Raw genomic sequence first — 22,158 nt, 5'->3', positions numbered from 1 at the left:
TGCTTCACCTATTCTTCAGTCCTATTAGCCAATATTACAGTACCAAAGCAGCCCTATTCATATTTGTTTATGAAATAAAACCAAATGAATGAAGAATGATTTGCCTTTTAACACAATGGTGTTTTCTTAAGCACTACTTGCTTTATGACTTTTCACGTTGGTGGTAATAGATTCAAACTACTGAATTCCAAATGTCTTACAAAAGCAATTTATTTTGATTTTTAAAGCCCAACCTACTGCAGGAATTTTAAGGCTGCCATAGAAAAAATTCAGTAAGGGGAATGGTTTATGTTATTTGGAGCAGAAATATTCTTAAATGAGCGAACACCAACCCCATGTTGTGGGGGGGGGGACCTAAATTTTGAAGAGAAAGTTGTGTCCTAAAACAGCAGGGGATGTATGGTCCCCAAGTGTTGCTCAACCACAACTCTCATCGGTCACAACTATAATGGCCTATGGTCAGGTCAGGGTTGATGGGAGTTATAGTCCAACTACTTCAAGAGGGCCAGATGTTTCCACCCCCACCTGTAGTTGTATCAGGTTATCTAAAAGAGAATACAGCATGAAACACACACACTCTCTCTCTCCTTTTATCATCTTCTGGTTCTGAATGGTAAACAAGAAACTGCAACTGTACCTTGCATGGGGAAACTCAAGGATCCTACATGTTCCATGTAGGTATTTCAGAACCCTAAAGGTAAAGGGACCCCTGACTGCTAGGTCCAGTCACGGACGATTCTGGGGTTGCAGCACTCGCTTTACTGGACGAGGGAGCCGGCATACAGCTTCCGGGTCATATGGCCAGCATGACTAAGCCGCTTCTGGTGAACCAGAGCAGCGCACGGAAATGCCATTTACCTTCCTGCCGAAGCGGTACCTATTTATCTACTTGCACTTCGTGCTTTCAAACTGCTAGGTTGGCAGGAGCAGGGACCGAACAACGGGAGCTCACCCCGTTGCAGGGATTCGAACGGCCGACCTTCTGATTGGCAAGCCCCAGGCTCTGTAATTTAACCCACAGCGCCACCCGCGTCCCTACTACCCTAAATACATATAGATTATCGAGATAGCCCTTCACAAATGTCTACTTATACCGTGTTTCTCCTTTTTTAAGACGTAGGCATAATATAAGACATAGCAGGATTTCTAAGCAATTGTGCGATATAAGCCATAACCCGAAAATAAGACATAGTGATAGACCCTTCCCCCCTCCCGCCAGCCAACTCCCCCCCCTAAAAATCTCTCCCCATTTTGCTGTCGCTCCAAAGACACGTATTTCTTTTAAAAGCTTGTAAAAATGCACCGAAGAGCCATAACTGCTGGTTGCTGCAGCCTCGTGATTTCCCCTCCCGTTCGAATTTTTTTTTTTTAGCTAGGCTGTGTGAGCTCTACTTGGTGAAGAGGAGAAAAGTGGCATTCGCGGTGGGGAGGAGATGAAACAGGAGGAAGAAAAGAGGGGCGATTGAAGACGCTGCCTTCCCCTTAGGGAGAGACTCTGTGTGCGCGTCTGTCTCTCTGTCTCTCTGTCTCTCTGTCTCTCTCTCTCTCTCTCTCTCTCTCTCTCACACACACACACAGCCCACCTCTCGCTTCCCCCCACCTTCCCCCCTTTTAAAAGCCTTTTAAAAAGTGAGGATTCTTTTTCTTTCTATTGCTTGTCTGTAGAGCTGCCCCTTTAAGGATTTTTACTGGTACCGGGATCGCTGCCGGTGGCTTCTCGCTGTTTAGGAGCTGCTAAAAGTTAACATTTTGTGGGTAAGAGAAGCAGTTAGGACCAGCAGATTATCTCACCCCGCTTTCCTGCTGGCTCAATTGCTACTTAATTGCTACCATTTACCATCTTAATTGCTGCTCAGCTGCCTTCTTTGTTTTCTACAGTATCTCTTAGCCTGTTCTCAGCCGGTAGCCTCTTTGCTATCAGTGCTACAAAGTGCTACATTGTTGGAACTTTCGCTCTTAAGTCTTGGGCTGGCTGGTAGAGATCCTTATTTGCTTTACGTATAGGCTACTGCTACGACTGCATCACACAGATAGATTCCATTATACTGTACTGGTTTAAATTTAAGAAGCTCCAGAGTAGCAGATTGCTATTAAGTGAGTCCCCACCTGGGAGGAGAGAGAGAGAGAGAGCAGCCCTTCGGAGGAGCTCCCTCCTTCCCTCGCGAACATCCCAGGGCCGGGGAGAGAGGGCTGGGCCAGGGACGCACACACCTCCCTTCCCTCAGACTCCCTCTCACGGAGCTTGGTGGTGGCTGTTGCCCGTCCTTTTCTTTCAGTCAAGAGTCCTGCCCCGCAGGGAGCAAGAGGGGCACGGCTCCTGACGTAATAAAAATAAGACATTCCCTGAAAATAAGCCACCCAGTGTTTTTTTGAGGAAAAAAAGTTATAAGACGGTGTCTTAAAATGTGAGAAACACGGTACCTTGCTACATCTGGAAGTGGGAAAGGATAAGCCAATAGTTTCAACTCTCAAGTCTGCTCTACTGACCCAACCATACACCAAACATTTTTATGAAATGACAGAAGGAACCTGCGTAACATAGGGGAATGCTAGCAGCTGAACAGGGGAAAGTTGTGTGACTGTTATTGTATCAGCCTCATCTACTTTTTGAAAGCAAGCTACAGCCCTTTTACAATTTGCAAAGCTACAATTAGATCAACAGGAAAGGGCTCAGTTGATGCTTTTATCAACCGCTAAATGTCTCCACCAAAAAAGTCAAAGGAAGAAAAGAATGATAAAACTTGGGCCAGGTGGGTGGATAGCTTACTATGTTAATAGTATCTTCAAAACCTCACAAAAGAAAATTGCATGGCAGTGCACCGTATTTTCCTGAAAAGGGGGCAGCTATCCTGCAAGTTTCTTATTTTCATACACAGAAAAAGGAAAACACACGTCTGTTTACCAGTACCATCTAACACAGGCTTCCTCAACCTCGGCCCTCCAAATGTTTTTGGCCTACAACTCCCATGATCACTAGCTAGCAGGACCAGTGATCAGGGATGATGGGAACTGTAGTCTCAAAACTTCTGGAGGGCTGAGGTTGAGGAAGCCTGATTTTTTTACTGTGTCCTGAGAGAAAGTGACACACATAAAGTTGCAGGTTATCATTATATTTAGTTTCCTGCTTGGGTACTGCACTGATCTTTATTTTTGTCCTTCTGATCATGTATGGGCTACACCTTTTAAAACCCTAGAATCTCCTGTTAATGTGAGGCAACAGTAGCATACAATTATAAGATACTTGAACATTTTATGAGCCAGTAAGTAAAGTTTGTTACTGATAAATACAATTGAGAGGCATTCTCAGTGCCACTTCTTGCTACCATGGTAGAGAGAGAAAACAAATCATCCTGTCAGAACAGATAAAGAAGGCTTGTGTCTAGGGTGGATTGATGACGAATGTTAGCACTGGATGAAGTCTGGAGCCGAAAAGCCTCAGGACACCTTAAGTGACACTTCTTGTGCTAGCAGATATAAGCAGTACCTTAACTCTGACATATTACTTGTTCACGTCAAAGACAAGCAGTGTATTCGAGAGGGGTAGGGGAGAGAAACAGCAAAACAAAACAACAAAGCAGATTTACAACTTTGGGACTTCCTGGTTATGTCAGTGTTCATAACTCCAGTATACAGAGTTTGAACAAAGAGGCCAGGCATTTTAACAATTCTTACTGTGTGAAATGAATCACTCAAGAGGGCAAAATCCAAGATTCCACCTGGCCTCTCAATTCTAACCTGCATTTCTCTTGATCTGAAAAAGTAGTAAAGTGCTGCTCACCTCCTCACCTCCACCAGTTTTTTCACTTTCTGAAGCAGATTGTGCTGCAGGTCAATGGGAAACTATATACTTAATGAGGTGGGTTCTTTACTTTCTCAAGTTTCCCTTATCCAACTGCCTCATAAAGCAAGCTCTGTATCATTCCAGTGGATTATGATATGTTCAGATGGGTGGGAAGACATGGACTGCATGATTATTTCACCGAAAATTAAATAATAAAGGATCCCTCTCCCATTTACTTTGAGCAATCTGAGCTCAAACAAAGAACAGGCACCAGCAATCATGTACAAACATGTATACTGAGTAACAACACATGTACAGTCTTATATGAACAAAGACACCTACATAAATGTTTCTGTGCAGTGCATCATTGATGAACCGCAAGTACAGGGTATTGGGACCCAGCAAACCTGTGCCCAGGGAAATCTGTTTTCAACTCCATATTTCAGTCATGTGATACAATGAGTGACATGTCATCTCAAAGTGTCATTGTGAGAATATGAGATGATTCCATGTACATCATGCAGATGTGACTAACAAATATCAAAACTTGCTTGCTGCAACACATGAAGGACAAACGATGGAGACGGCTTATGGACACTATCCATCAGAATAGAAAAGGTAAAAGTAAAGGGACCCCTGGCCATTAGCTCCAGTCGTGACCGATTCTGGGGTTGCGGCGCTCATCTCGCGTTATTGGCCGGGGGAGCAGGTGTACAGCTTCCAGGCCATCATGACAAAGCTGCTTCAGGCGAACCAGAGCAGCACAAGGAAAAACCATTTGCCTTCCCGCTGTAGCAGTACCTATTTATCTACTTGCACTTTGACGTGCTTTCAAACTGCTAGGTGGGCAGGAGCTGGGACCGAGTAATGGGAGCTCACCCTGTCACCGACCTTCTGATCAGCAAGCCCTAGGCTGTGGTTTAACCCACAGCGCCACCCGCGTCCCATCAGAATAGTACTGCCACTCTAATATAAAGCTCATGCTCAAGCCATCAGTTTTAATTCCTTATCAATTACTTATTCCTCCTAATATTTAGTTGGAAATAGTTTCTACCAGGTTTGCTTAGAACTGCAGGTTAGGTACGCTTCAGAATCTAAAATAGACTTTTTGTTGCCTCAAAGTTAAACAAAGTTGAACATTTACATACAGTCAGTGTAAGTACAGTATGGTGAAGTACCACATATATTGAATGTAACTATTGTATTTGATTTGCCACAGTGGCATTGGTTTTGCAAAAATCTTGCAGAGATTCAGGAACAGACATTGGGTTTTGCAAATGGACACATAATCAAGCAGCAAAATAACTGAGTTATGCATACCTTTCTCTCCTTGTCTTTTCTAACTTGTCTTTCAAGATTAGGATCTCTTTTTTGAGAGCAAGTTGTTGGCTTTCTGCATCACGCAGTTCTTTCTTTAAATTTTTTATTTCATTACAATGTATTAGTTCTCGTTTAGATATCTCTTCTTCATAAAAAACGCTTTTCTTCTCCAAGTCAGATTTTAATTTGGTGATCTCTTGTTGATGTTCTGTGCTGCTCACCCCCGGGGAGCGACCAACTTGTTTTTGCTATTAAAAAAAGGGGACATCTCATAATTAGCTTGCAAGATTAGTCTTCAAAGCAGAACTATGAGCTTAGAAATACCTCAATCTTGCGGGGGGACGGACATTTAAATGAAAGTGCAACTAACTGCAATTACATTTTTACATCAATATCCAAGTTTTGAAATCAATGTCAAACTAAAGTAACAGCCAGCAAAGACACCCTATACTGTGTCAAGCAATGGATTGCCTAAACGTAACATGAATCCTTAGGGCTTTAACAGTATTGCAGTGAAAACCTATGCATATATACTTAGAAGTGAGCCCCACAGCATTTAATGGGTCATACCCTTAAGGAAAGCATGCATATGAGTGCAGCCTTAATCGTCTCCTATCATTTCAGCATTCTGTTCAAGAACAGATTGAGAAACACTAACAATTTTTTTAAACAGTACACTGAATTTCTTATATTTAAAAGCACAATTCTACTTCAGGATATGCTTTTATGCCTGACAATATATAAATGGCTGTAGATGGCATACCAGCCAAAGCTGGTAAAAGGTGCTCCAAGCCATGACTACTACAGTGGTACCTCGGGTTACGAACACGATCCGTTCCCGGTCGCGGCTCGTAACCCGAAAAGGTCGCAAACCGAGCGCCATTTTTGCGCATGTGCAAAGCGCGCGCACGACGAAAACACTTCCCGGGTTGCAGAGTTCATAACCCGAAGTGTTCGCAACCCGAGGTACGACTGTACTTGGTCTCCCTACTCTTTCAGAGTGAGTGTAACCTCATCCAGTCAGGAAACTGGTCTATCTCCCAGACACAAGAACCTCTCACCCACAGGGTCTCCAGCTTAACAGGATTTGTTTCATTGGCCCACATCTAGCCACTGTGTCCAGGCATCAGTTCTCGGCATGCATGGCCGCTCCCAATTCAGGTGTTACGGATGACAATTCACTCCAAACAAGGCCTACTCTCAATAGCTTCATATAGATGTTAAATAGCATTGGGGACAGAATTATGTCCTGTGGAACCCTAGGCTAGCTTTAATTGGCCATGAATGGTATGGGTAGAGTGGGCATGTCATCAGTTGTATAGATGCAAGTTCCTTGTCCACGTCATCAAGCCGCATCAACTGAAACTGATCCCACAAAACTGACCTAGGTGTGGCACAGGATGCCTCAATGGGGATAGCATAATAATGACATCAAGACAGTGAAGGTGACTGATTTTGCTTGCCTAATAGGTTATAGCAGTCCTGATAAGACAGGTGTTAGTAACAGCTCTGCTGTGTGGCTATCTGAGGATGCAGCAGAGGCAGCAAAATACGCATTCTCCACTGCCTGCACTGCCATCTTGTATGTATGATTATATGCTCTAACCTTTCTTCGGCCACCTTTGGAGTCAGACAGTTGCAATCTGCACTCTAGCTGTTATCTGGCCTGTTTCATTGACTACAGTTCTTATAAATACCAAAGACAAGCATGGAATCTGCAATGCCAGAGAGGACACTCAGAAATTATCATGTCCATGGTCCATCTCATCTTGCCATCCCATAGCAAGACAAAGTTCCCAACAAAATCCCCTGTCCGAGCCACTTGAAAATGGCTCATAACATTCAGGAATCCCTTGCTTTCCATTAGTCACTAAATGCAGACTATTCTAGTTACATCTGGCAAACTCTGCATTAGAAGAGACAAACTAGCCCCATTGCATATTGGGGTGGTGGTGGTGGTGGTGGTGGTGTGGAGAGAGTCTCTTCCTTTCAATTCCTGGGAGTTTACCTTAGTGAATACCTCACTTGGAAAAACAATATAACTCAGGTGGTTAGGAAGGGCCAACAGAGACTCCATTTTCTCAGGGTCTTGTGAAAGAACAATGTTAAACAAAAATTGATGACCTCCTTCTACTGGTCCACAATAGAAAGTGTCCTCTCATATTGTATCACAGTGTGGTACGTTGACTTGACAGCCACGGACAGAAAGTCTTTACAAAGGGTGGTGAACACAGCACATGATATCATGGGCTGTCCCTTGAGCCCACTAGATGACATTGCAAGAGATCGTTGCCTTAGGAGAGTGAGAAAAATTTTCAGGGACAATTCACACCCCGGGCAGCACTGCTTTAATCTTCTACCCTAAGGCTGGAGATATAGAAGTATAATCAGTCGTACCAACAGGCTAAAAAACAGTTTCTATTCATGGGCTGTTAGGCTGGTGAACAGAAAATAATATAGTGCAACTGACGTTCGGGGTTGGTGTGTTGTGTGACAAGCACACAGAGTGCAATGAGATTGAGTGTTTTTTTGGGGGGGCTCGGTTAATTTCATTGTACACAGGTTGTACATTGACAATAAAGGTGGTATTATTATTATTATACTAGTAACATTTCTTGGGATTCTCTAACCTTTCATATTACATGTAAATGAGGTAATTGAGGAAAAGTTTGTACTAATGTGCTGGAAGTACATTGAAACAAGCATTCACAAGTTTTTGTTTTTCCCTCCATGACTAGATACAATAATTTACACTACTAACTTGCATTCCTCTTTATTCTGTGTCTGACAGTGATATGTGGCTATTCCATTTTAAAATGATGAAGTTAACAAAGACTGACCTTTAGTCCTTCTAACTCATTTTCCAGCTGCTTAGAGTACTGCTCACTTCGCTCACGCAATTTCCTGTCCTTGGATGCCTCAGCAGCTGCAGCTTCAGCATGAACTTCCAGCTACAAAAATATTTTTTTAAAAAATCATAACCACTCTTTTGAACGTTGGTTTCTTTTATAATGCACAGAAAAAGAACTCACGTATCTTAGTATTCTGTCCTCAACTGTGGCCTGTTTTGGATGGTTAGGCAGAAGCCAAGGGCAATGAACTTCCCAAAGCACACTGACTTTCAGTAAGTCCCGCTGACATCAGCTGGAATAAGGGTGCTTAGAATTGTACACCAACAGTTCTATACATGTCTACTCACTGAACTCCCACTAAGTTCAATGAAGCTTACTCAGGTAAGTAGGTAAGCAACTGCAGTGTATGATTCATTCCTATTTTTAGCCTCCAACCTCTGGAAACCAGTCATACTACAATGCAGCTGTGTTGTCTAGCAATCTTCACTCAGAGCTGCAAATACTTCTATTCTCTGTTATTAAATAATCATTGTTTTGTTGTTTTGCCATTACATACAAAAGCATGGCCAATTCATTTACATACATCAATAATTAAATATTAATAATAAATAGTGAAACAGATTATATAAAGTAAATATATATAATCAGACACTTACACTGCAATCCTATACACATTTACCTAGGTACAAGTCTCACTGAACTCAATGAGGCTTACATCTATGTAAATATATATAGGATTGCTCTCTTAAAATGGTAAGCGAATATTGTATTTAAAATCTATTCACAACAGATAAAATGGATTCCTGATACCTGACTTTATTCTGTATTTTTTCCAAAAAATGAAATAAAAAGCATTGATACGTTATCATCAGCTTATTCAATGATATTGGCGGTATTCCATTAAATAAATGTGTAAGCTGAATAACCTCTGCTTGTGCAACATGACATCCCCCTCGCCCCCCAACACCATGACCACATCTGCTCTGGAGGTTTGGGAAAAACCCGGAAGACATTTAGGGGACATGGGAGGGGTAAGCAGAGAGAGAAGTCTTGTTAGACAAGTAGAAGCCATTCTGCTCATGCAAAGTGCTACTGTACTTAGCACTATATTGAATGCAACCCTTCATCTTCCCTCCATTAATGTTAGCTAGCTTGCAAATTTATACTGAGATACTCATTTTTTTAAAAAAAAATCTTCCAGACTTCATAAAGCCAGACTGAAAGAATGAAACTTTGAAAATATACTGAAGCTACTGCAGAGAATTACAAACAAATAGCAAAAGTAAATTCTTTGTCAAGCATTATTCCATGCCAATCAAAATCACTGGGAAATAGGCTTTATTTTGAGCAACCTTCCTAAGTAGTTACTATCCCCAAAAGTGACTTACTTCCTTTTTCATTCTGTCTGTTCTGCGTAGGTCTTGCCTCAAGCTTTCTACTTTTTGCATCACCACTTCCATCTCTTCTTCCTTATCTCTGACTTGACGAGTAAGTTTCTGTTTTTGTGAATGCAAGTCAGTAAGGCGTTCATTCATCTCAGAGAATTCCTGCATAGCCAGTTTCCGTTGGCTGTGTGCATCTTTCAGCTCTTTGGTTTGGGCCTTTAATCTTTCACTAGACTCAATTAGTTCCTGCAGTCAAAAGCAAAAGATAAAATATCCATAAATTTATTTATTTGTTTGTTTTTATTAGCTTTTTGCATAAATTTTACACATCCTTTAACGTTCGTATCTTATACAATATTTTGGACTTCCATCAACCACGTCTAAGGATTTCCAATCTTCCTAATTTCTTCTTGCATTTCCTAATTCATTATTACTTTTAATAAACAATATCCAATTTTACTTCTCCTAAATTTTCTCTGTAATATTTCATATAGTTCTCCTTACAAAACCATGAATTTTAGAATTCTGCCACTAGATGGGTTGCAGAATTAATACGAACAAATATCAGTTGCCCATTTCTCATCCCCAAACAAGAGATCCTGTACAGAATCTTTAACAAGTGTTTTAACAAGCAAAAAAGGTTCCACAAAAATGCTAGCATTCATTGGAAGTTCATAACCAAATTTGAATTGGTTATGATTGGTTATTATTCAGCTAATTATATGTAGCTATGGCCAAAGTTAAACCTTTCTGTCAACAGCTCGCTTTCATTATGTTCCCCACACTCCTATCTTAGTCTCTCTCTCTTGTCTTTAACTGCTAGTTCGGAAAAACTGACTCTCAAAGACAGACTATATTGGCAGGACCAGCCACCACCCTCTTTTGTCATGGAAATTAATATAGCCTTGTCTTCTTTTCTCTGGGCTAAGGAGATCGTGGATGTGCCAGATCACAAGATCTACCGCTTCTGAATTCAATCAGGTGAAACACCATGCCACTCATTAACGGGGCCCTTATACCAACTAACTAAACCGAAGATAGAATACCTGCACCTTTGACCCAAAGCAAATTTCCTATCACTCATCATGCTGTACTTCTGTTGATTTGGTTAAAGGTAAAGGGACCCCTGACCATTAGGTCCAGTCGTGACCAACTCTGGGGTTGCGCACTCATCTCGCATTATTGGCCGAGGGAGCCGGCGTACAGCTTTCAGGTCATGTGGCCAGCATGACAAAGCCGCTTCTGGCAAACCAGAGCAGCACATGGAAACGCCGTTTACCTTCCCGCTGTAGCGGTTCCTATTTATCTACTTGCATTTTGACGTGCTTTTGAACTGCTAGGTTGGCAGGAGCTGGGACCGAGCAACGGGAGCTCACCCCGTCACAGGGATTCGAACCACCGACCTTCTGATCAGCAAGCTCTAGGCTCAGTGGTTTAACCACAGCGCCACCTGGGTCCCTTGATTTGGTTAGATGTGCTCATTTATTGGGTGGCTCTACCAGACCCACAGCAACCTGTCCTCTGGCAAGAATAGAACAAGGACTGCTATGGGAAGAGGTTCTCCTGGCACTAGAGCAAATCCCCGCTCCCTCCCAGTTGTTTATGTACCAGAAGGTATTACTTCATGAGCAAGCAAAAGTAGATTTCAGGCATGTATAAAGACACACATGTCAAATAAGCATGGTAACATGCATAATTTTTTTTAAAAAATGTAGCTATAGGTTGATTTAATATGACACTACAAAAGTTTTTCATGCTAGTTTTACTAGATCCCACGTTTCTTGAAAACTGTTCCCCAAATCACTGTGTTTCCCTTCTCCACAGTGTATTCGTAGATACACATTCATCTTAATACCTTCAGGATGTCCAAATCTTCTTATGATCTTCAGACTTCATTTTACATCTCTACTCTGGCATAGCTATTCCATGGTTTTCCCTGTACCATTTATACCTTACCTGAATCTAAAAAGGTGTCCTATAGAAAGAGACATGACCCCATGGAATAGTTTAAAGTCTGGAACCAATCAAACAAGACCACATATTTGGCAATGCTTACAACGCTCTTTAAATAATAACTATTTCATAAATAGCATTTAGATTGATATGTTTATACAGTGCAATATTTTTTCTCTGTATACCTATGTTAAGACCATTTAAATCTCAAGTAAAGCGTTCCTCAAGTGAAGTGGGTGCAAGCGTTGTCTTTAAATAAAAGCACAGGTGAAATCATTTTTACCTTATTAAGATCATCCCTTTCTTGCTTTAGTGCTTTGATTTGCTTCTCAAATGTTTTGATGTGTCTGGAAGCATCTTCTAATTCTCGCCTTGCAGAACTGGCCTCTTCAAGCTGCTGCTCCAGTCGTCCAGAATCTAGGAAAGAAAATTATTGTTAAACATCACAGGGTAAAATATAATACTTACTGCTATACAATAGTAATAGCCAATTAAGACCCCAAGGCTAAATCCAGCCCTCTGAGGAGTACCAGTTGAACAATTAGTTGCCAACTACAAAGCAAGAGAGATGTCTGTGGAGTTACAGGTAGGTAGCCGTGTTGGTCTCTGTGTGTGGAGTGTTATTTATAGCAACAGGGCTTCCTAGCTCTGTTTCAAACTGTCCCTTCTGTAAAATAAGTTGCTGATGAGGCTCCACATTTAGTTATGTATCTGAAAATTTGCACATATCAAAACCAGAGTCTCTTTAAGGTCCACTTCCCTATACTGATGTTACTAATTTGCTTGTTGATGGATAGAAAACAGTGAGCTAGTGTGAACATTTGCCTAGGTAGGCAACTGAATATCGTGACAGCTGGTTGCTCTCAACCTCTGTCTTAAACATGTTTGTTTCCAAGCATTTTATTGAACTTTCAGGGCAGCTTTTAAAAAGTTAAGCACATTTTTGTTGTTTAGTCGTTTAGTCGTGTCCGACTCTTCGTGACACATTAAAACAGATATAAATAATAGAATTACATGTCAGGGTAGACTTGCCTAAACAAGCCCTGAAAACAGTGAAAGTGCCTGCCTAATTTTAATGGACAGCAAGTTCTAGAGAGTAGATGCGGCCACACTCAACTTCCTTTACCATCACTTTACCAGCATCATCCTTGTTCTATCTAGCTATCATTTTTTGTGTGATCATGCACAGCAGACTGTGCGTGACTGTCCATATTCAACTCCCATCCCCAAATTTCTTTTGTTGATGAGAAAAAAAGAAGCAGCAACAGCTACATAGAATAATGTATTACTCTGCATTTCTAAATGTTCCCTGAATTGTACTATATATAATGTCAAAGCTAATTATTTCTGTAATGAGAAAGAAAAAGTATTAAGAAGTCGCTGTCTGGAAGGTTTTGCCTTTTTAATGGAAAGGGACAGGAAGAAGACAGAAACAAGAAAACATGGCCACACATCTCGCTTGGACTTGAATAATATGTGCTAACCCCAGAGATGAACCTAATACAGGAAAGAACACACAACCAGAAATAAATCTGCTGTATGTAGCCACAACCATGACAGACAGAAGCACTGAACCAGCCAGAAGTACAACAACACTGTGCTGTCAGGGACAAGGTCTAACTGTTTCAGCATATCTTAATTCCAAGGAAATGGAACTCCAGGTTCAGCATAGCAATTTTAAGATCAGATTTAAAAATCCCCTTCACTGTTTAAATTTTCAACTTTAGCTGATTGCCAGAAATAGTGTGCAATTTTATGATGTATAATCACAACATGCAATGCTAGGACATTACAAATTAAATAGCAGAATATTCTGTATTTTGTGTGTGTGTTTTTAAACAAAACTACCAAAAATATTGAATTACTAAAGGCAATATCTTGTTGATCACATTCACATTACATTCAGAGAGCTTTCTTTATTTCTAATTATTTCTTTATTTCAACCCATTGCGGGGGTTGGACTAGACTCTAAGATTCTATTATTTGTGTTTGCATGTCCTGTTAGGTTTCTTGCATCAGCAACTACTGAAGAAACATATTCCTGAAACCTTTTATTCAAAGAAAACCCTGTGAATCACCTTAAAAAGCAAACATGCATTTTAAAAACGCATTTAGAATATCTCAGCTATGTCACAAAATGTCATAAAGAAATCCACCCAATCCATCCAAAATTATTTCAATCAGACTAAAAAGTTTGCAACCAGTTTTCTCTAGTCTAGAACCCCAACACTGACTTAATCTTTTTCACCAACATGGTTCTGAAAGAGCAGCAATTGTACACATACCGGTAGCTAGTGGTGCATGCATGCATGCATGCATGCATAAATAAATGTAGTATAAACACTGACAACTGGGAAACACTGGCCTGCGAGCGCTCCAGTTGGAGAACAGCCTTTACCAAAGGTGTCATGGGCTTTGAAGACATTCGAACTCAGGACGCAAGGGAGAAATGTGCTAAGAGGAAGGCACGCTTGGCATATCCACACTGTGATCAACTCCTGCCCAGAAACCAATGTCCCCACTGTGGGAGGACATGTGGGTCCAGAACTGGCCTCCACAGTCACTTACGGACTCATTGTTAAAACTCATTGTTATGGAAGACAATCTTACTTGACTAGAGTGATCGCCAAAGAAGAAGAAGAAATTCTCAACTCTCCTTTTAATAAGTTGGGAAAGCTTAAACAACAGCTGTATCTCAATGGCAGAAATGATTAACTCTCCGCTGAAGTCACCAGCACACGAAATTGATATATTGTTAAAGAGAGCCAAAATAAATCTCTCTTTCACGTGTAAATTACTTTGCTCTCTTGTCTACTCTTTCCCTTACATTTTTTTCACTATATTAAAGATTCCTCAAAATTTTCTCCTATGTAACTTAGATAACTTAATATTATAACTTCGACCTCAAAAACTAAAAGCATATGCTAGGCTACCATTGTTTGGAATGATGGGGAGAGAAAAATGCCATAATTTAGTAAGACCACTGCTGAGCAGAACTCCAATGTGAAACACTTCAACTCTTATTTTCACTAGAAGTGTTCTTAAGCAAGCATTCAATAAAGAAACAAAATTAAAATCCAGATTCAGGGTATATTATCTAGTGATAAGCTATTTCTCATTCAGTCTTCTTGTTCTATGTTAACAGCTGTAGTTCTACACAAAAGCAGCTGTATCACTATATAACAACGGTTCTCAAACCATGACCACCACAGCATGCTGGTGAGTCTTAGTGAGTCTTAGTAGGTTGGTGAGTCTTAGTAGGTTGCCAGTCCTATACTGTATACTCTTCAGGAGTAAACTGAACACAGTAGAACGAAGCTCCGAACAAGGCAGCTAACAAACAGCATCAGGCTGCCTGTGAAGGATTCCCAGGACCCATTGTAGGATCCAATGTCTTGTTTCTGATCTGTACAAGCATAAGATTAAATGACTCTGAATCACACTCTGGGGCCCCACAATAAGAGATGCAATCTGAGAACAGATTAGTACCGGTAACAGGAGAAATAGCACTGGAAAATGAAAAAGAGTGGTTTTGTAAAACCTTTTTATACTCCAATATCCTTACAGATACAAAGAAGAGTATTTTGCTTATTTTACAGTATGGGTAATTCTTTAGTGACCAATGTAACAGTTGTAAGCTTCTTTACATATATATAACATTAGGCACAGCACATAATATTTACTCTGATGAACATTAAATGGATTGTTAGCTGCCTTGACCAACCCTACAAAAATAATCGGGAAGCACTTTGATGTGCTTTCGAACTGCTAGGTTGGCAGGAGCAGGGACCGAGCAACGGGAGATCACCCCATCACGGGGATTCAAACCGCCGACCATCTGATCGGCAAGCATAACTTGGATAAGTATTTTCTCTTAAATTATGGATATTTTTTTCATCTGTGGTAATATATATGTTTCATAGGCAAGTGCTGAATACATGTCACACTTCAGGTTATTTTACTCATGTGTAAAATACCATGTTGAAAAATTGTTGCTTGGAAAATTATCTTTAAAGTGATATGAAAATGAAAAATGAGTCTGTATGGTCACATTTTCATGGAATTATCCAGTTCTCCAAGTACATTCATACCTCAGTTTAAGTACTCTTCGGTTTGAGTACTTTCAGTTAAGTACTCCGTGGACCATCTGGAACGGATTAATCCACTTTCCATTACTTTCAATGGGAAAGTTCACTTAGGTTAAGTACAGACCTCCGGAACCAATTGTGTACTTAAACCGAGGTACCACTGTATCTGCTGTTTGTGCATTTATAAAAATATTCTGTTGTCCTTTTTCTCATGCAATGGAAACCCATTTAACAATAGCAACACTTTAACTTTGTGCTTTTCACAGCTGCATCACCAGTTGGAAATATATAGAAGATTTTTTTAAATGTAATGTACCATACAAATAAAAGGGACCCAGGTGGCTCTGTGGGTTAAACCACAGAGTCTAGGGCTTGCTGATCAGAAGGTCGGCGGTTCGAATCCCTGCAACGGGGTGAGCTCCCGTTACTCGGTCCCAACTCCTGCCAACCTAGCAGTTCGAAAGCACATCAAAGTGCAAGTAGATAAATAGGGACCGCTCCGGCGGGAAGGTAAACGGCGTTTCCGTGCGCTGCTCTGGTTCGCCAGAAGCAGCTTTGTCATGCTGGCCACATGACCCGGAAGCTGTCTGCGGACAAACGCCGGCTCCCTCGGCTTATAGAGCGAGATGAGCACCGCAACCCCAGAGTCGGACATGACTGGACCTGATGGTCAGGCGCCCCTTTACCTTTACCTTTACCATACAAATAAAATTGAAGCTCTGACTTAAAATTTAGGTGAGAAAAATCCATGCAGGTATTCAGAGATCTTCTTCAGCCACAACATTAATCCAAAATTTAAAATGAACTTTGGTTGAATGCACACAAGTGCTTTGCTCCTCCCCAAGGCCTCACTATATTGCATGGGAACAAGTCAGGTACATGCATTTTTTTCATGCTCTATTTATTTTTGCCCCACCCACCACTGGTATGTGGGCCCGGGAAGGTTGGAGAAGTTCCAATCTATCTCTCAGTCTGAAATAGTTCCCCCACCAATGTTCAGTATAATTTGGAAATTACTACACAATTTAATACAAACATGTCACTGAGCTCATCAAGAACTGGAAGAACAAATTTCATTATCAGACAACTCATCTCAATTTATAAATACAGTATTGAATTTGATCCCTTTTTCAGCACATTTTTGAGAAACAAGTAAGCTACTCTATATATACTCTCTCTATATATACCAGCCATAAATTTCACTTCAGCATTCATACTTGAATAAGTGATTTATACAAGAAACCAAATCAGATTATAAACTCTTCCATGCGTAGCCTAACAAAGTTGAGATGCCAGTTATTCAGTGTAGTTTTTCCATCCACAGTTGTTTTGGACAGAAAATACATTCCTGTACAGCTATGTTCATGAAAAAACAGCTATATTTTAGGATTTTTTAAATAAATAAAAAACCTCAAATAGAATGATCTTATCTTCCAATTTAATTCCAACTCCCCAGCCAAACCACAGTCTCACTCAAAATGCCAAGAAAACCAAGAGTTTAGTTGATACACTATTTATTTAAAACTTTGTTTCTAGCAAGCAAGTACGATTACAATCAGAATTGTGATCACAAACTCATTATGTCTAAAATATCAAGAGCCAATATTAATTCAAAAGGCAGAGTTCAATCTCCAAGGACAATAGCCTCTGCGATGATGGGGATGAATTATTTAATTCTATATTTGCAAATGTGAATAAATACCAAACTCTACTTATAAAGGCTGGCAAGCTCCCAATTTTTATGGCTACCCTCCTTGTGTTTACAAAGGTAATCAAAAAAAACCTTTCTGGAATGTTGAACAGCCTCCCTGCTGCCAGGCACAGCTGGAAGAAGTGCTACTGTGTACTCATGTAGGCCTATGAGTCAGGGCAAATTGGTCACTGAACTGCTTAAGCAAGCAAAATCATAAAGTGAGCATAGGCCAAATATCTGCCTCAGAAAAATGTTACTGAAACCATTAGCTGCAGACAGTCACACAACTGTATCCTGTCTTAACAAGCCAGGATTCGCATGGGCTACATAAAAGCACATGGAGCCCCTTCGCTCCTCTCTTTATTCTAGTGGTGACACGAATCTGGTAGCTGCAGTTAAATCATAGCTTCCCACTACATGCAAACATGGACCATGGCTTCCAAACAAGCCAGATTCACAATCCAATTTGAAATTGTATCTCTGAGATCCTTTTTGAGAAGGGGACACCAGACTGCACACAGCATTCCAAATGAGGTACAGAGGCTGTAATAATGCATCAGCATTATTATTAGTCTACACTCAAACGTGTAGACCATAGCTGCCAAGTTATCCCTTTTTTAAAGGGATTTTCCCTTATGCTGAATAGGCTTCCTCACGAGAAAAGGGAAAACTTGGCAGCTATGGTGTAGACTAATTGATAATGTAAACGTGGATGTTTGTGTAGAACAAGCATTGTTTGCTCCTTATTTTCTGATAAATATTAAATGGAAAATAAAAAGCAGAAACAGAACTAGTGATGAGTTAAAATGTCAAATAGCTAGGACTTACCAGTCACCTGTTTTCTTAGTTTTTCGATTTCTTCTTTTAGGCTTTTAATTTCTAAATCTTTGTTTGCTGTTAATGGACCATCTACAGTTGAATAATGCAGGGCCTGGATTGTTTGCGTGGACTCTTTTTTTAAAAAAGAGAGGGAGGGAAAGGGACACTTGTGAGAGACTGCATCCACAAGTTACAGTCCAGTTATTGAGCGTATAGGAGTTCTTGGACCTTGAGACCTCACATAAAATATTGCCCAAGGAATAACCAAGGCAGTGTCTATGGCCTGGCAGATGTCAAAAACACATATCATCTCTTTCACATGCAGTGAAGAAGAAGAATCTTTAATGGATCAATAAACATTTTCCTCACTCAAGATAGCTTGGACTTCCCCCTTTTCTGAGAGTAAGAAAACAGCCCTCTTCCCTTTGAGTGATCAGAAACACCAGGAAAATGTGCATTAAACTGTCCAGATGTTCCCATGTTACAGGAACAAAGGATGGACAACCTGAAGTAAAAATAAGACCAAGTAACAGCGTTTGTACTGAACATATAAAACAAGTACTGCTTATGCCCTTTTAAGTCACGTAATGTGAAATCATTGTTCCTTAATTCTTCAAATCCTTTGTCACTTTATTATGATTCATATTAAGGTTTCTGCTAATGTCTCCTTTTCTTTTTTCACTTTCCTCCCTCTCTTGGAGTCTCACAAGTTTTGGTGGCAAGTCTATACAAGACACTCCCAGGGATAGCATGCAAAGCCCAAATCATGCATAGTCAAAACACATTGTGTTCAATGGTGGTTGTGAATGCCTAAGTCCCTTTTCCCTGGGTGTCCACCCCCTTTTAATATATATATTTTTGTCAAGCACTTAAAACACGCACACAAGTTAAATGTGCATGTTGCGAGTTACCTGTATGGCTCACAGTTCCACTACTTGTTTCAATGGCTTTCACTACTGCCCATATATACAGACACCTTCTAACAGAATTATTCACTGTCCAAGACTGCAATCCCACTCCCATTTACCTGTGAATGAGCCCCCCTGAATGCAGTATGACATTTCAGAATAGATATTGCGAGGATTGCACTATTACCTCTCTTCTACTCTAGAAAATATCTGATCCCTTCTCTAAAATTCCTAGTTGGAAGACTTCTCAGTACTTCACTCAGAGTATCAAAGGCAAAGCTTCTAGTTTATCATTCATCCTACTGTCTTCCACCTCTTACTAATCCACTTGATACTCAACCTTGTGGGGGGGGTTGGACTATATTGTCCTCAGGATCTCTTCCAACTCTACAATTCTATGATTCTATTGTTTCTTCCTAGGTTCAGAACCTTATTTCTATCCTCATACTTAAGGTTTTTCCCCCCTTTCAAATACTACCATTTACCCTCCAATTCCACTTTTCACTTAATCATCACTACCAGCAGTTTGATCACATTGCTCTCCTTTTCTGTTGCCACACTAGGTTCCCTTTCTTTCTGTATGGTGTTTAAACATTTCAATTCCAAAATCAAATACACTTATTCTTGTGCCTTCTCTCCTTTCCTTCATACCTTCTCACATTCTATGCTCCACCAGTAAGAATATCCTCAGAAAGCCTTCTTCTACCCCTCATCTCTTCCCCTTTGCTTTAACTCTTCTTGGCCACAAATTTCTTCTATACACATGCTTTTAAATCTTTCTTCAAAACCCATCTCCTTTCTTCAGCCTTCCACAACTAATTGCCTCCATCATACAACTTTAAAGGAAAAGTGTAAGCCTGGCTCAGATTTAGTTTTGTGCAGTGGTAAGTCATTTATAGATATTTTTGAAAAATCATAATAAGATGACTAGTTCTTCAATTGGCTTCCAATGATCATACTGTCTTTTTTAAGTCTTCCAATTTCTGCTTGCAAAATATAATATTTTTACTAAGACGCAACTATGTCAAACTTGGTAAATTATTACTCATGTTATATATGGGTAATATATACCACCTTTTATCCAATGAATATATTAAATGAATTTAATTCAAATAAATGATTAAAGATCCTTCTTATAGGAATACCTTGTAGTTTTCTGCTAAGTTCAAGTTTTTCCTGCTCCAGGCGCTTTATTCGCCTCTCATATGCTTCTGTTGCTAAGGTATCCTCAAGTGTCCTTTGAACGTTGGCATCGAGATCCATAGCCCGTTGCCCAGCTGCATATCTTAGACTACTGCGGTCTGAAAGGACACTGCGAAGATAGAAACATGAAAAAGCCAACTTACTCATTATTCCAGCAGTTCAACTATTTTATCACATTACGATAATTTAATTCATTTTAAAAAAACTGCATATAACATTTGCAAATTACTCAAAAATACAGGCATCATATGCATTTTTTTAAAAACGTGGTTCAGGTTCTGCCGATTTCACACATTATGTATTGGCAAACTTTGATTTGCCACTCCATATATTCACAACAGGCAGTTGCACCAGTCATGGCATCCTGAGGAATGCACCTGTATGGTACAGTGTTTGCAAACACTGCTGAATCCACACATTACCTTCTTAAACTTGGGTACAACCTACACACACTGACCCAAGAGAAAGTTCCACTGTATTTAATGGAGCTTACTTCTGAAATAGTCCTGTATAGGATTGCACTGTTAAAAACATTTTATGTGTACATCTAAATAATGTAGTGAATGAAGTGACCTACTGTGTGGGAGGCTCTGTCCTATGAGTGCAAGCCGCATGGTGTCATCAGGTGATCAGTTCTCCCCATAGCTAAATAAATTATGCCTGAACATTTTGTTGTGTCATTATGATCCAGCATACTATTTCTCACTTCACTGAAGAAAGAAAGCAATACCTAACCTCTAATTATATTTGTATTCAGCCATCATTCAAGCGATAGAAAGGAAACAAAAATAATTTACATGTTTACATTTGAACTGGAGAAATATGTCTGTTATCAACATTGCATTAGAATGCATGCTTTGTGTGACAACTGTAAATAAGATAAACTTGCCTTCTTCTAGATTAAAGTATATAAATTCTCTTGAAAACCCAAGGCTTCTACTCACCAGCTACTTGTATATGTGAATCCTACAAAGGGCAGATGATGGCCAGAAAATGCAGTATGTGTTGGTGGGGGCATTGTCTCCTGTGGGATAAAAGCATGTTAAATTTGATGTCATTAGTTTGAAAAAGAAAAGAAAAGGCTGATATATTACATCTGAATCAACTGAGAACTCTTTCAGGGCAAACAGCAAATAGCCTTAGGATATAAATTAATATCAGCACCTTTACCATATTCTTGGTGGTTGCAATGTTACCATCCATGAGCTGAAAAAAGCACCATAGAATTGATGCAGCTGTCTTTCCTGGGCCTTTATGATACTGCAGTCCCCTTTGTAGCCCAGGGCTTCTCATTCCCTGTAGCACTCAGCAATCAAAAGTAGAGAGATAGATCGCAAAAAAGCAGCCTGAAGACTGCATGTCAATGGAGAGTAGTGGGGCCAACTCTATGGAACTCCCTCCCAACAGAAATCAGGCAATTACCTGCTAAGTTTCAGGTGCCTCGTTTTTTTTTTTATTCCAGGAGGACTTTGCACTATGAATGGGACTCTGATGTTTAAATTAATAATGTTTGATATACGTTTCATATTTTGTATGTTCTATTCTTTTTTTTGTAAGCTGCTTTGGGACCCAGATGGTGAAAATGAAGTATACATTTTTTAAATGAAAATGTAAATATTCTATATGCTTTCTCTCCTCGGAGGTCAGGCAAGCTTTTTTAAAAAATTAAAAATAAAATTGTTATTTAAAGCCTTCTTTGCAAGTCAGCATGCATCTAACACACCATAAAAACACATTTTTTAAAACAAACAGAAAACCCCCTCAATTACGGTTTATTTTGTACCTCTTTCGGCTATAAAAACAGTAAGGTATCTTATTGAAATCTAAAGTAATCTGATATAAATGCTGTATTTTGGGCATAAAAAGGTAAAAGGTAAAGGGGCCCCTGACCATCAGGTCCAGTCATGGCCAACTCTGGGGTTGCGGCGCTCATCTCTCTCTATAGGCCGAGGGAGCCAGCGTTTGTCCGCAGACAACTTCCGGGTCATGTGGCCAGCATGACAAAGCTGCTTCTGGCGAACCAGAGCAGCGCACAGAAACACTGTTTACCTTCCCTATTTATCTACTTGCACTTTGATGTGCTTTCGAGCTGCTAGGTGGGCAGGAGCTGGAACCAAGCAACGGGCGCTCACCCCATTGCAGGGATTCAAACTGCC

General features: G+C 40.2%; 1 protein-coding gene across 4 annotated transcripts in view; it reads right to left on the bottom strand.

Annotated features, from left to right (window-relative positions):
- The window catches only part of CDC42BPA (CDC42 binding protein kinase alpha), a 167,352-nt gene that overhangs the window by 68,006 nt on the left and 77,188 nt on the right, over positions 1-22,158 (bottom strand). For 3 of the 4 annotated variants that reach the window (XM_035111463.2, XM_035111467.2, XM_035111468.2), the window contains exons 9-15: positions 20,947-21,026; positions 19,945-20,111; positions 17,901-18,023; positions 11,575-11,708; positions 9,342-9,584; positions 7,942-8,052; positions 5,102-5,349 (exon numbers count right to left, since the gene is read on the bottom strand). In XM_035111463.2, the coding sequence (XP_034967354.1) occupies positions 5,102-5,349; positions 7,942-8,052; positions 9,342-9,584; positions 11,575-11,708; positions 17,901-18,023; positions 19,945-20,111; positions 20,947-21,026 (1,106 nt within the window). The remainder of the gene's footprint in view (positions 1-5,101; positions 5,350-7,941; positions 8,053-9,341; positions 9,585-11,574; positions 11,709-17,900; positions 18,024-19,944; positions 20,112-20,946; positions 21,027-22,158) is intronic. The other variant, XM_060272965.1, reaches the window with a different exon arrangement.

Source organism: Zootoca vivipara, chromosome 3, assembly GCF_963506605.1.
Source record: "Zootoca vivipara chromosome 3, rZooViv1.1, whole genome shotgun sequence".
NCBI classification, from domain to species: domain Eukaryota; kingdom Metazoa; phylum Chordata; class Lepidosauria; order Squamata; family Lacertidae; genus Zootoca; species Zootoca vivipara.
The sequence above is the reverse complement of the archived record's forward strand: the minus strand, read 5'-3'. Positions and strand labels throughout refer to the sequence as shown.